Source organism: Zootoca vivipara, chromosome 2 (assembly GCF_963506605.1).
Source record: "Zootoca vivipara chromosome 2, rZooViv1.1, whole genome shotgun sequence".
NCBI classification, from domain to species: domain Eukaryota; kingdom Metazoa; phylum Chordata; class Lepidosauria; order Squamata; family Lacertidae; genus Zootoca; species Zootoca vivipara.
This window is the reverse complement of record NC_083277.1, coordinates 110,538,892-110,553,993: the sequence shown is the minus strand read 5'-3', so window position 1 is coordinate 110,553,993 and position 15,102 is coordinate 110,538,892. Positions and strand designations below refer to the sequence as shown.

Here is a 15,102-nt window from a genome sequence, read left to right as displayed (position 1 = left end):
GACACTTCACTAAGACAGCGTGTGTCCTGTGTGTCAGGAAACCGCTAAAAACACAGAAGTTGTGCCTGTGTTGTTAACCTTGTGGCATTCCTCTCATGCCAATCTCGGTGATGGGTGTTTTGCTAGAACGCAGCACTCAAGACATTTAGAAGACAATGTTGCTGTTTACATAAAAGCGAGACTCGCAGCCATTGGTGGGCATTTCAGTTCCTGTTGCATTTCCCCAGAATATTAGGTCTCGGCTGGGCTGGGTTTTGCCTGAGGGTAGATGAGCAAATGCTTCTAATATGAGCAAATGCTTTGCTTTGGAATATGAGCAAATGCTTTGCTTTGGAATCAAAATGACCAAGGGCTGGAGCAACCCCCCCCCCATATGCGGAAAGATACAAACTTTTAACGCTTTTCAGTTGAGGGACATGGTAGAGATGTTTAAAATTATGCAAGGTGTGTGGGGGGGAATGGAGAAAGTGGTTTTCCCTTTGCCTCTTGTAATACTAGAATCAACCCAGCCAGATGGGCGGGGTATAAATGATAAAATTATTATTATTATTATTAAGTTCCACATGGACTGGAGAAAATACTGCCATCATGACTACTGGGGCTAACTTCCATGAACTGGCTCATTCTCTTTGAAAAAACATCCAAGTTGGTTCTCTTCACGGCATCTTGCAGAAATTCAGCTATACAGCTGCAAAAGTAACGTGTTAAGTGTGTTTTAAGTGCATTATACAAATGTGACACTAGGTGGTGATGGCGAGCTTATGGCAAATTCAATATATTCTTTAAAACATTTTTTTTCTTTTTCTTTTTTAAAAGGCATTTTCATACTTTTTTATATGTGTCTAGATTCCACCTTAGTTTAACTGGGCAATGTGTGTGAAGAAGTATGCTATTTTGTTTATTATAAAGGGGCTTCATAGCAACTTTATAATAATTTTATTGTTTGTATCCCCAACCCCCCTGGGCTGCTCCAAGTTCTTTTCACCACCAGGATATAACAGAGACAATATGGTTAGAAAAGGATACTGGCTCCTTTACCAAAAAGAAAAATCATTCATCTTGATATGATTCAGAGCAGTTTGGAAGAATGAAGACAGCCCTTCCTAAAATCCATATAATCGATGTCAATAAGGGGAAGAATGTTCGCTTTTGAGGCCGACCGAATGCCAGCCCTTATTTCGCAATCCACTTACAATCTCTCGCCCCCGCTTTGTAGATTTCTCTTTTCTTACAGTGCCAAGAGTCCTGTTGAGACAGCTTTCGCATGGAATTGAAATTTCATTTGCCCTATTGACAGCAGGGACAGTCCAGGGGAACGAGGATGTTCCGATTGCAGACAATTTATCTCTGGCTGCAAATTCACCCGCTGTCTTCCCAGCTTAGTTCATATTAGAAAAATGACAGCCCATTTCTTTGGAATGATTAAGAAAATGGACTTTTTTGTCAAGTGGCTTGCACCTCTGCCCTCCCTCTGCATCCAGCGGCACATTCCTACAGATTCCTTATGCTGTGCCGTTTCAATGAAAAATTATTTTTGCTGTTTTGGGGATTTTTAAAAATCATTTTTATTGAATTTCCAATAAAAACAGCCAATTAAAATATCCATCAAATCATAATCATAATCCAATTAAAAACAATAAACTAAAATAAAAACCAAACAAATTACAATCCAAATTATTATTAATTTTTCCGGGCTCCCCATAGTCTGGACCTCTGAAGAATATCGCCTATATCTTTGTTCCTGCCTTCTTTCTGTTGTTCTCATATTTTCCACATTCCGATCTTAACGCTTTAAAGTTCTCCGCCCCTGGCTTTGCAATTCTCAATCATGTCAGAAATCATATATCCTTTCATCCATCGAGTACAGCTTTATTTGTTTATATATGTTTTTTCAACTTTTCCTGTTGAAAAGTTGCAAAAAGCTGCAGCTTTTCCTGACTTCATTCCAATCCGATCTGTTGTCCAAGTCTATCATTTGAAGTTTAATGGCACAGTGCAATGTACCTCCCTTTCTCTGTTACTAGCAGTGTGCAGAAGGAATTCAGTTATCGTTCAAACAACCCACCCTTCCTTCTTTCTCCCAAGTAAACTCCCTGTTTTATAGGGGTTTGCTAGTACATAGAGTACAGTTCCAGCTTTCCAAATAACGTGGCTCTGTGTCCGTAAAAACTCCAGGCAAGTGTTACAGGAACAACCTTGTGCCCTCAGTAAGGTTTCCCTCTCAACTCAGGTTCACCTCAGCAGCTGTTTGCCTCAGCCCTTTAGCTACTTTCTGGCACTCTTTCCCTCCACTTGCCTCCCCTGTGCGTGACTTTGAGATGTAAACTATCCACCTGCTCCTCAGGCTTAGTTTTATCTCCCCTCTTCAGTCACCACCCTTTTGAGTTTAGAAACGTTGCTGGGATAAGGAGGAACATCCCATTTGACACAACATAGATGAAAGCTTTATTCAACTGGAGAACATGTATATTTCTTTATGGTTTCATTTGTTTAAGCTCTTAGTTCATCATCTTCTTTTCATATAACACAGACTTGTTAATACAGCTCCTGCATCCCTCTCTAACACTCTACTCGAGTAACCTACACCACAACCTCCCACACGCTCCCGCTCCCAAAATCCTCTCAACTGAATTAATGGCTACCCATCCCCTTTAAACCATTGGCTGCCCCGCCCCTCATGGAATGGAATGTGTCAATCAACTAAGAGGCTGGGTTTAACACTTAACACCCTGGAGTTCTACTCAAGCCAGCCCAATCCGTCACACACAGCAACTCCCAAGTTGTTAAATTATTCCAATCTGGGCTGTTGTCGAAGCCTGTCGTTTTAAATTTAATGATGCAGTAACTTCCACATTGTTAAGTTGTTACTGATTTCCCATCGTTAGATTGTTGACCATGCTGTTTGCAATACTGCAGTATAAATGAACTTCATTCCACAGATATAAGTTATTTGGCAATCGATCAGCTTTCCTGGGGACCACACAATCCCCCCCGGCCCCTAGAAGGGGGGCTGCTAGACATCCATTTAGCCTTCTCTCTCACTCATAATGAAGAAATTCTGCAAACAGGTGCACTGTATGTAATCCCAAATTGTTGTCTCAAGTCATTATAAAGTCAGCTAGCAAGTATTCCCCACTTCCCTCGAAAAAGGGAGGAATTCTCATTTTTCCATGCTGCGTCATATTAACAAGTGCCATCTTGTTTCTTCTTTTGTCTTTATCAAGTCTAAGCAAAGCTGCACAATTGAATACTTAATTATAAATACAAGTCCATCTGTACTTCTCAACAACAACAAAAGGTTTCTTAATGAGGCTTGGCATGGAAAAACAATTGTAGATATTGAGAAGAAAAAGAAGAACGTACCAATCACCTCTGTAATCCAAACACCATGATGAGAATCTCTTTGAAGTCCGAGTTTAAACACCAGGGACTGTGCAGGTTTTTTCTCAGTCTTCTTCGGTCCAGACTATGTCTGTTTATTGTCCAAATCTAATTATTTTATCAAACAGATATTTCTGGCTATGAGAGTGGCTTTGGAGAGTGCCAGCCGTGTCGTGTTTTGGGACCCAGCATCCTGCCACTTGCGCCTTGATGCAAGCTGACAATCTCGGACGGTCTGTGGGTCTATGAGACAGTCCTCCCCCACCCTGGGGAGTCTGCCAGGGCTAATTACCCCCATGTCAACCCTGAATTATCAGCACGGCTGAGGTCCGGTCATGTGGGAGCCAGCCATTTCCCACCGCCGGAAACAGGAAGCCCCGAAAAATTACTTTTGCTGGTAGTCCGGTTGGTCCAGCTGGAAAGCGTTTTTGCAAAAAATATGTCTCTTCTGTGTACTGGCTGTAACCATTCCCAGTCCATGCCTTTGTTTTGTTTCTGGTGCTGCTCAAAGGCCATATACCCGGGGGGTGGGGGGGGCTGCCCCATCCACACAGTCTCTAGAAGCCAACTGAAGTCCCAGCACATTCTTTCTGCCCCTCTAAGCATGCTTTTCCCAATGTGGTACCCTCCAGATGTCTTTTTTTTAAAAAGACTACAACTCCCATCACCCCTGGCATTCCGCCGCCTTGGCTGTGGCTGATGGGAGTTGTAGTCCAGAACATCGTGGGGGGGGGCACCAGACTGGGGGAGGCTGCTCCAAGGTGCTGGAGAGACTGAAGTTAAGTGAGTGGAAGGCCCCCACCCTCTGCATGAGGAAACAGGGCTTGAAGGCAATTATCTTCTCTGCTGGCTCAACGGCTTCAAATTGTGGCGTTGGAAGGGACTACGAGGGTCATCTAGTCCAACCCCCTGCAATGTAGGAATCTTTTGCTCAAGGTGGGGCTCGAACCCATGACCCTGAGATTAAGAATCTCATGCTCTACCAGGTCTGATTTGCATGAGGGCTGCAAGGTGCAGGGCTGCCCTGGGACCACCTGGGGTCAGGGCGGGATTTAGGTTTGATGAAGCCCTAAGCTACTGAAGGTAATGGGGCCCTTTATATGTCCAGCTGTCCTTTGTCAACAACAAATTGTGGCCGTTTTTTGTGTTGAATATATGCTACATGGTAATTTATGGACCTAATATTAGTTATCTAAAGCCATAATGAGATCAAAACATAGCTACCAAGTTCCGCCCTGAAATAAGGGACTGGACCGGAAGTAGCAGACCGGAAGTAGCGCGGCGGCCATTTTGGAACTGGGCGGAGCATGCTCAGAAGCTATGCTGCAGCCATTTTGGAACTGGGCAAAGCAGCATAAAAGTCACTTCTGAGCATGCTCCGCCCAGTTCCAAAATGGCCGCCGCACCAGAATAAACCGGGGGGAAACAAAAAAAATCCATTTTTCCGGCTTGGAACAGCTGGAAAAACGGGGGTTTCCCGGGGAATACGGGAGACTTGGCAGCTATGGATCAAAATAAGTAATGTATTGCATGAAATCAATCAGTAAGCATAAGACTCATACCCTTAGTCTTTGCTGCCTGACCATCAGTCTACAAGCACTCTTTAATATTAAGGTAGATAACAGGTAGAACAGCTTGACCGACATTCAACTGGGCTGCACTGCAGTCTGCAGCTGCATTCTACATGTGGCCCTGCAACCGGTCTACGCAGAATGTAGGCACCCTATATATAGAAATGAGCAAACCAGTGGTATTTTAGGGAGCAGGCCAGCAGGTGGAGCCCATAGGTTACATCACAGGAGCCTACACAACACAAAACACTGTTGCTGTATGTAAGTTTTGTTTTATTTGTTTTTTACCTTATATTTTGGAAATATACATCCAGTGGGTTTTTTTATTTAGATTTTTTGGGGGGCCCCAAGAAGAGTGGGGCCCTAAGCTATAGCTTGTTTAGCTTATATGTAAATCCGGCATGGGCTTGTTGCGTGGTGGCAAGTTTGATGCTGCTGCTGCCTTTGCCCCATTTCTTATTACTGTTTTATTGTTATTACTGCCATTTAACATTTAGGTTAGCCTTAGCAGTGTGTTAGACACTGAACAGAAGTAACGGAGTCTCTGCCTCCAAAGGGCTTACAATCTACATTCACTGAACAACAGAGCCGGGAAGGAGAGCCCTGGGAATGTCAAAAGACTAGATGCCTCAGTTGACGTTGGACGTCGAGCTGAGACTTCCCATGCTCCAGGCACATAGAAGGCTATTAAACAAAGGCACCCGCTCAGTATATGAAAGGATGCCAATGCAACACCCTAGGGAGATGGTAGGAAAAATCAGGGATGAGGGCAGGGCTGGGAGCTGATCTGCAGGTCTGTAAGGGATGGCGTGAGTACTGTTTTTGTTTGGTCCTTTATCTGCCTGGAGGGGTGGTGCAGAGTAGCTCCTTCTTAACCTACTCCCTTCCACCTTAAAACTTTTTAGTTTAGAGAAAAGGCAAGTAAGGGGAGAAATGGTGGGGGTTCATTCCATTATTCATGGTATGAAGAAAGTGGGTGGGGGAATGTTTTTCTCCCTCTCTCGTAACACTAGAATTCATGGGCATCCAAGAAAGTTGAACATTGGGAGGTTCGGGCCAGACAAAAGTGCTTCTTCATGCAGCACAAAGTTACTTCCTTTCCTGATCTTGGGACGTTACAGTCCCTCTCTATTCTGCCTTGGTCAGACCACACCAGTGTCCAGTTCTGGGCGCCACAATTGAAGAAGCATATTGAAAAGCTGCAACGTGTGCAGAGGAAGGTGACCAAGATGATCAAGGGTCTGGAAAGCAAGCCTGATGAGGAACAGTTGAAGGAGCTGGGTTCGTTTAGCCTGGATGAGAGGAGATTTAGAGGAGATTTGAGAGTTACAAGAAAGGAGATTCTGACGAAACAGGAAGAGCTTTCTGACAGTAAGAGATGTTTGGCAGTGGGTTTTGACGAGATGACCGTTGGAGTCCCTTCCAGCTCGACAGTTTTATGATTCCATGATTCTGCGATTCTCCACCAGTTCCGTTGAGTACCTCTGATCATTCTTCTCCACCCAGTCATCTTCAGGTTGGTAGGTCCCTTTCAGAACATCAAGCCTCTCGGATAGGCTTCTTGTGTCAGGAGCGAGGATGACGTTGTAGATCAGAGAGGCCACAATACCGCCCACCAGAGGTCCCACCCAAAAGATCTGAAGAAGTGCAAACAAAACATAGATTTTTGGTGAGTCACTCCTCAATGGAATAATTCCCAATTGGAGCCGCTACATAGCTGTTTTCCCCCTTCTCGGCCAGTAGGGGTGCTATTGAGGTATACCACACCATCATAGAGTTGGAAGGGACCTTGGGGGTCCTTCTGGTTTCCATCCTCTGCTCAGAATGCTTAATGGGATTATGGGGCAAGGAGCCAAGATATGCTACCCATGTTCTGCTGCCAAATGCAGTCTTGCTATAGCCCATCCCATTGGGACATAGCAGTAGGCCAGAGCAGAGTCAAATGGCTAAGGAACTGTCTCAAGGTGTTCAAAGGAAATGGTTCTGGATCCATGCACGATGTAGCTATACTCTGAAATTCTCTTACGTTTTGTGCTCATTATTCCTGTTACTTATGGCCAACGTCAGCTCCTGACATCACAAATCAACATTATCAACTGGAGCTGCTGCTAGAGATTATAGACAATTGACTGATGCCCCTGAGCTCATAATGGCATCCCTCTTGTGCCACTGCCGTATAATCACTGCATATATTTTACCCCTAGGGAGGAGTTGAGCCTTGAAATGTCTCTGTGATCCCTATAATGCAATTCTCGGGGCACAACAGTACTATTTGTTCCAATTCTGTATAATCACAGGAGACTCTAAAAACAACAATTCTGAGCCCAGCACCCTTTTGTGAAAAAGCATAGTGGAAGACCTAGAGTCCTAGACCATAGACCCGCCCCATAATTTAAAGCACGTTACTTCTTCCAAGGAATCATGGGAAATGCAGTTTGTTAAGGGTACTGTGACTTGCAGCTCTGTTAGAGGTGAACTACAATTCCCAGAATTCTGGAAACTATTGTTTACCCATTAAGGAATTCCAGTGAACCAAGATTCTTCTGGTTCTTATTCTGGGCTGAAAGAAAGGTGAGCCACATCGAGTCCCTGATCTTGCTAGAGTTGGTTGACTTCCTTTCACATTACTCCAGCATCTAATTTATCACTTGAGCATGTAAGCAAATTAAAGGCTGAAGCAAACGGAGGAATGATTATCTCAGGATAACAGATTGTCTAAACGGGGGCCCTAAGATAAGGCCCATAGCTCATCTATCAATTTCCACACCCGTACTTCATAAACAACTGATTTTAATTAAGGCAGAGCCCGACAAGAATTGAGTCTTGTTTGTATACATCTAATTAAGGCATCGGCCATTCATCTGTGTGCCAGGGCCTGGAAGCCAGGATCTTGCCCTTTCTACACCCATTTTCTAGCACCCTGGAAATCTGATGCTAATTGAAGATGAGGGTGGTAGAAAATCAAACTCTCCAAGTGCCCCTATTTTCCAGGGACAGTTGTGTATTTACAGAAGCTGTCCTGGTTTCTGATTTGATCCCAGAATGTCCCTTTCTCTCTCAGGATGTCCCTATTTTCATCAGAGAAATGTTGAAGGGTATGGTAGGACGTTCCTATTTTCTTTGGAGAAATGTTGGACGATATGGCATATCCCCCAACGTCTCTCTGATGAAAATAGAGACGTTGTATTCAATAATCATCATCATTTATATTCTGCCCATCTGACTGGGTTGTCCCAGCCACTCCGGGCAGTTTCCAACATATAATAAAACATAATTTTAAAAAAACTGCCTTCAGATGTCTTCTAAAGGTTGTTATAGTTACTTATCTTCTTGGCTTGGGGGGGGGGTCTCATAACTCCCAACCCTCCAATATTTCTTCAATGAAAATAGGGACATCCTAAGAAAAATAGGGAAATAGGAACACTTGGAGGGTTATGTGACCCCCTGAGCCAAGGAGATAAGCAACTTTAGAAGACATCTGAAGGCAGCCCTGTGTTGGGAAGTTTTTTAGGGGTTTTTAGTGTTTGATTTTTTTTAAATGCTTTTATATATGTTGGAAGCCACCCAGAGTGACTGGGGCAACCTAGTCAGATGGGCAGGGTATAAATAATAAAATTACCATGATTATGCAACAGGATGTCCCTATTTTCATTGGAGAAACGTTGGAAAATGTGGGGCAAGGTAGAAATGTCTACTTGTGTCCTTCATCTCCTAGAAATATCAGGGCCCATCACAAGCCTGATTTTGAAGCCTCAGGTGGCAACTGGAAGGAAGCACTTACCCAGTGATCTTGGAAGTTTGCCATTATGACAGCGGGGCCAAAAGACCGTGCAGGATTCATTGAGCAGCCCGTGAAATAGATCTGGAAGGTAATAATGGTGGGGAAATGTCATCGTGTAATGATGGGTAGAGCAAAAAAGGTTCTAACAGCTTTCCATATTTTATTGCAATGTTTTTGTAAGTAACTCGCCCTGGGGCCTAGCGGTGAAGGTAGTGGCAGCCTGGCCTGGTGCCCATTGCGACTGGCAGGGAAGACGGCAGGGAGGTCAACTGTAGGTGTCGCCAAAGAGCCAATGACAGGCAGAGCCAACTGATGCTGGCTTTGCTCCCATCCTTCCTGCTGAGTTCTATGATGGCAACAGAAAGGAGGAAGAATATGACAACCAGTGCCACCCCTAGCCTTAGATGAAGCTTGGAAAGCAGGCAGGTGGGGGGCTGGTTAGGGGCAGACAGAGTGCCCCATTCACGCCAGTGGACCAGCTTCCATTGGGTGAAGGACAGGTACAAAAATCAAATAGCAACAACAGTAATTGTCGTTATGGGCACCCACAGAAACAACGGAGTGCGCCTCCAGGGGTGAAGTCAAACCGCTGCAATAGTAGCGCTGACGTGACCTCCCTGGAGCACAAGTCTGGCCAGTGGGTATGGAGGTCCTGGGTTACCCAGATGACAGGAAGCCCCCTCTCGGCCTCGCTGATGTGATCCAAAGGAAAGCAGAGCAATACGTCTGGCCCAGCTTGGAAGCAGGAGTTGCTGGAAAGAGACGTGCAAGATGCCATCCAACCGTCTTAGGACCTCCACTCCAGATGTGTGTTGAGTCTACCCCTTAGCCCATGGGTCGGCAAACTGAGGCCCGCGGGCCAGATCAGGCCCAATTGCCTTCTGGATCCGGCCCGCAGACGGTCCAGGAATTGCCGCGTGGATCGCCAGCACGTTCATTCTTTCCCTCTCCCTCACACGGTGGTAGCGACAGCGCCTCCTCCCTCCCTCCTCCTAGCTTCTCCCCGCCCTGCCTACAGGAGGAAGGGGGCTGGGCTTTGTTGGGGCCAGCTGCAGCAGCGCTCGAGCGGCCACCATTGTTCTCCACTGCTGCCAGCCCCTGCCACTCGCAAGACACAGGTAAGCAGCCACCGGGTGGGGCTCGTGGGGCTCTTGCATCCTTTTTTCCCTTCAAAATATAGTCCGGCCCCCCACAAGGTCTGAGGGGCACTGGACCAGCCTCCTGCTGAAAAAGTTTGCTGACCCCTTCCTTAGCCTTTTCTTCTCCTGAAGATATCCCTCAAGGCAGTGGAGGTTTAGGACTAGAGTTTTCCTTCACCTAGATGGGCAACCTTCCCAGGTTGACAAGCCCCATCTTGTCCTCACTTCCCTCTACAGCATGGCCTTCTTGACCATTTCACTAGCAAAATGCTGGATAGTTTTTATATGAAGGAACCAGGCCACTGGTTCTACACACATGGTCCCTCCATACACTTATTACTGGCTAATAGGGGGCACCAGGGACCTGCCTCCCCCGCCCCCCAATCATAGCTGCCAAGTCTCCTGTTTTCCCCGGGAAACCCCCGCTTTTCCGGCTGTCCCCAGCCAAAAAAACAGATTTTTTTGTTTTTTCCCAGTTTATTCTGGCACGGTGGCCATTTTGGAACTGGGCGGAGCATGCTCAGAAGCGACTTTTGATGCTGCTCTGCCCAGTTCCAAAATGGCTGCAGCGCGACTTCTGGTGCGGCGGCCATTTTGGAACTGGGCACAGCAGCATCAAAAGTCACTTCTGAGCATGCTCCGCCCAGTTCCAAAATGGCCGTCGCACTACTTCCGGCATGCTACTTCCGGTCCGGTCCCTTATTTTTCAGAGAGGAACTTGGCATGTATGCCCCCAATCCAGTTGCCATAGCATCCCCTGCTGGAATGCAATGGTAAAGAACTGTGGAGCCATCTCATCTGAGGATCACACCCTGTACCATTGCTCTGCCCGGCTGAGATAACAACACTCACCCCTAGGAAATGGCCGGTTGTGACTGACAGCCCGATACTTAACGCTGGCGAGCCCACAGCATCAGTTCTGCGGCTGTCCGTCGAGGCGAAGACGCAGAGGACCAGCAGGAAGGTGAGAATCAGCTCTACTCCCACTGCCTGTCCTGCTCCTGTGTTGTTGTGCAGCTGCAAAGATTAGGGAAGTTGTGAAGGAGGAGAAAGCATGGGAAGAGGCAGCCTTTGAGAGAGACAGCAGACACAATTATCATCCATCCACCCCACCCCCCCACCCCCCGGGTGGCAGCATTTAGTGAACAAAAGTTAGCTGGCCCCCATGGGGTAGATTTCCAGGGACAGCTGACAATTCCAAGGGTTGGTCGGGCTCACCATAGAACACCAACTTGCCGGCTTAGCATGGACGGGCTGCCCTGCTGAATGATGGAGCTAATTATGTGCCCATGCGCCTGATCGTCTCGCAAGCCCTCCCAGGCCCAAATGGCTGTGTCTTTTTCTGGCAGGATCAGCACCAAAGGAGAAATCGAGAGTCTAGTAATTAAGTCGTGCTGGTGTTCTCTGGAGCCCTGCCAGCAGCTAACCTCTAAAGGAAAGAGGAGTACTGTATCTGGGTAAAACAAGTGCGCTTAGAAGCTTCTACACTTGCTAACCTGTCGGCGAGTTTCCTCATCGCCAGAAGCACCCAGTGCTGGTTCTCTATGGCACGGGCCATGCTGGCTGGTGCTGTTGGGAATTGGAGAGTGCCAACATCAGGAGAACAGCAGGTTGCCCCCATCCCTGCTCTAGGGTGGGCTGGATGCAATGGAGGACAGAGACCCCCCCCCCCTGTCCCAGTTGCACAGAATTTTGGCAAGTGCTGCTTTCCCTCACTCTTCTTTGGCAAGATGCGTTGGCCGACATCCCCTGTTCTTTGAAGGAAAACCTGTAACTGACCTCTTTGAGCACTTTGGAGATTAAAAAGCGTGGTTTCTGGTGGTTTCGTTATGTCTCAATAATAATAATTTTATTATTTATACCCTGCCCATCTGGCTGGGTTTCCCCCGGCACTCTGGGCAGCTTCCAGCACATATAATAAAACATTAAAAACTTCCCGATACAAGGTTGCATTCAGATGTCTTCTAAAAACCAGATAGTTGTTTATTTCCTTAACGTCCACAGGACAGGTGCCTCTATCGAGAAGGCCCTTTGCCTGGTTCCCTGTAACCTCACTTCTCACAGTGAGGGAACCGCCAGAAGGCCCTCGGAGGTGGACCTCAGTGAACGATGGGGAGTGGAGACACCCCAACAGCATCTTTAAGCTGATCAATCCTCAGTTTTAAACTGTGTATGGGTTGCAACAGCCCTATAAGTATACTGCTTTCCCTTTGCAGTGTTCTTTTGAAAAATCATTGAGAATATGTTGCAGAAGATGTCCACAATAAAGCACACCAGTCTGGAGAAGCCCTTAGTCACTTCTGTGATGTTTCATTCTGTTTCTGGATTTATGGCTGCCGTTGCCAGGGAAGATCCCTTTCCACTTTGTCAAACAAGGGAATGCATTCCCTTGGGATGGTGATATTGAGCCTAGGGCTTGCTGATCAGAAGGTCGGCGGTTCGAATCCCTGTGACGGGGTGAGCTCCCGTTGCTCAGTCCCAGCTCCTGCCAACCTAGCAGTTTGAAAGCACGTCAAAATGCAAGTAGATAAATAGGAACCGCTACAGCGGGAAGGTAAACAGCGTTTCCATGTGATGCTCTGGTTTGCCAGAAGCGGCTTTGCCATGCTGGCCACATGACCTGGAAGCTATACGCTGGCTCCCTCGGCCAATAATGCGAGATGAGCGCCGCAACCCCAGAGTCGGCCACGACTGGACCTAATGGTCAGGGGTCCCTTTACCTTTAAAGATTCAAAGAGACCATGGAATCAAGACCATGCCGGTGTAACAAAGTTTTCATAGCACTCTGCTGGGGAGCCTGTAGATGATCTAGATTCGCCGGGCCACTGAAATAACCAGAAGCAACTTCGACTGCTCTGATGATAGCTGAGGAGAAGCCCAATCCCTTGGCTGAACTCCACATCCTTTTGTATACCGTAGCTGCCAAAAACCTTCTGCAGTTGAAGCTCAGCCTTTTTTGGCAGCACCCCAGCTATCTCCTCTCCAGCCTACCCCTATTGGCTTTAGGCAAGGGGATGGTTCACATGTTATGATGAACTGACCCCTTGTCATTTTTCTCATCCAGGACAATAGTAATACATGTGTCAGCAGCACTTACCGCATTTACGGCCAGGGTCCCTCGGACATCGGGTGGAGCGAGCTGGTAGATCACTCCTGCCCCAGCTATCGCTCCCACCATCTGAGCCACAACGTAGGCCACCGATCTCACGACTGAAATCTTTTGTGCAACGAGGAGGCCCACTGTCACCGCTGGGTTGATGTGAGCCCCGCTGACATGGCCCACGGACTGGACGAGGGTGGCGATGGCCAAGCCAAAGGCCATGGAAATCTGCACCATCCCTGGGAGTGCCGACGGCCAATTCAAGGCCGAGCCCACCCCGACAAGCACAAATATCATGGTGGCCAAGAACTCGGCAAAGACGGCTCTGAAAAAGGCCAGCGAGCAAGCTTCATTCTTCATGGTGGAAGCAGCTATGGGGAAGTCAAGCCACGGTGCAGAATGGGATCACCACGATCTTGCCTTCTGCTAAAGGAAGGATGGGCGGAATATATATCTAGGGAAAGGATGAAAAATAGGGTGGGACTGGGAAGTGGAGAAGCGGTTCCTCGGAAAGCGCCCATTTCCTGCCTCTGAAATCCTGACCTTCCTTGTTAGTAATACTCAGCTGTGCCATTTTGTTGCTTGGTGATTTATGACCCTGTTTGACTTTCAGTTGCATGCTGAGAAGGATCCTGCTGAATTCTTCCAAAGAAAACTCCCGAAAAGCGTCCTTCGATTTCGATTTGCATCCTCTCAGTCCCTTTGCATAACGCAGACCTGCCGAGCCCGTGGCCCACCAAGGTAAATGCTGCTCGCCAGTTTTGAATGGCTGCTTGCCAGGGACATTAGTGCTGGTTTTGCTGCCTGCCATCAGAGGATGGAAAAAACAACTCAGTGGCATTGCCAAGCACCTGCCAGGCCACAGTGCACACAGCCAGCAGGCTGTGTTTTTCTTGTTGGGTCACAAGTTCATATACTTCATCAAGAATATAAGAATATCACAAGATGATATACTTCATCAAGCATATTCAAGGTTGCTTCCAGGCCACCTGTTTCTTGTTGTTTTTCAAGCATTCTTCCTGATTGGTTTATGGGGGAAGTTAGATGGCATTGGACCAAGCAGACATTATGTGCGCATTCCAGTGCATTTCTCCATTACTTTCCTTCCAGCAAACAGTCTGATTTGGGCAAGGAGGGGAGTGGGTTTGTTGCACAAGAGCTCCAATCCATTATAATTGCACAACCCAAATTTGCCAGGTTGAAACCCACCTGAAAATAGCAACAGTCTGTGAGCGCTCCGAGAGTCTGGAAATAATTGTGCAAGGACTGCTAAATTTTGCATGATGACTATTATTATTATTATTCCCGGTCCATCTGGCCATACTCTGCATCCAGACTGATTTTGTTTACCTGTTTTACGTTTGTTTGTTTTTCAGATAGACTCCGAAGGTTCCTGTCCCCCCCCCCCACAGTTTTAAGTCTTTGATAGGAGTCAGTGGTATAATCAGAAGGAATCCTTCTAGTCAGCAAACTTTTTCAGCAGGGGGCCAGTCCACTGTCCCTCAGACCTTGTGGGGGGGTCGCACTATATTTTGAAAAAATAACAATGAATGAATTTCCTATGCCCCACAAATAACCCAGAGAGGCATTCTAAATAAAAACACACATTCTACTCATGCAAAAGCACACTGATTCCCAGACCTCCCCTGGGCTGGATTTAGAAGGCGATTGGGCCGGATCCAGGCCTTACTTTGCCTATCCATGTTCTAGCATAACAGACCCTCCAAAATGTTGCAGAGGAAAATTGGGATGCACATTTTTCGGGGCTGCACTCTTGTGGCAGCCAGGTGACCCTCAAGAGAGCACAGCCCCCCAAAATGGGTGTCTTTTGAGGTCATGTTCTCATGGGGATCAAAAGGGGGCATCCCAGTATCCAATCAGAAGCCAGGGTGGCTTCTGTAATTCTGGGATGCCCTGTTCAAAACAGGACAGTTGAGGGGTATGCTAGCAGTTTTGTTGCTGCACTGCTGGGGGGACTTCTGCCCCCTGCCTCATCTTCAGTTGCCATGTTGGGGGCAGTGGGATTGTGTTCCTTAGCCCTCAGCCCCATAGTGCACTTGCTAGCCCCAACCTCAGTCACCATGCATTCATCCGCTGTGTGAAAGGAAGTCTAGTGCGTAGATCTGGGTG

The 15,102-nt window shown here is 47.1% G+C and overlaps 1 protein-coding gene across 1 annotated transcript; it reads right to left on the bottom strand.

Moving 5' to 3' along the window:
• Positions 1-6,388: 6,388 nt before the first annotated feature.
• Positions 6,389-13,332, bottom strand: LOC118081590 (aquaporin-5-like). Its single transcript, XM_060272199.1, has 4 exons — positions 12,970-13,332; positions 10,725-10,889; positions 8,734-8,814; positions 6,389-6,589 (listed from the first exon to the last, which is right to left on the bottom strand). Exons 1-4 carry the CDS (start codon positions 13,330-13,332, stop codon positions 6,389-6,391), a joined length of 810 nt encoding a protein of 269 aa, XP_060128182.1.
• Between the last annotated feature and the right edge of the window lie 1,770 nt (positions 13,333-15,102).

What these genes read in the sequence shown, in the direction of transcription:
- LOC118081590 (XM_060272199.1), bottom strand. Translation starts at nt 13,332, where the DNA reads ATGAAGAATGAAGCTTGCTCGCTGGCCTTTTTCAGAGCCGTCTTTGCC. An exon ending in CAACCGGCCATTTCCTAGGG is followed by an intron (nt 8,815 to 10,724) that starts GTGAGTGTTGTT and finishes ATTACCTTCCAG; the next exon opens with ATCTATTTCACGGGCTGCTC. An exon ending in CAAACTTCCAAGATCACTGG is followed by an intron (nt 6,590 to 8,733) that starts GTAAGTGCTTCC and finishes GCACTTCTTCAG; the next exon opens with ATCTTTTGGGTGGGACCTCT.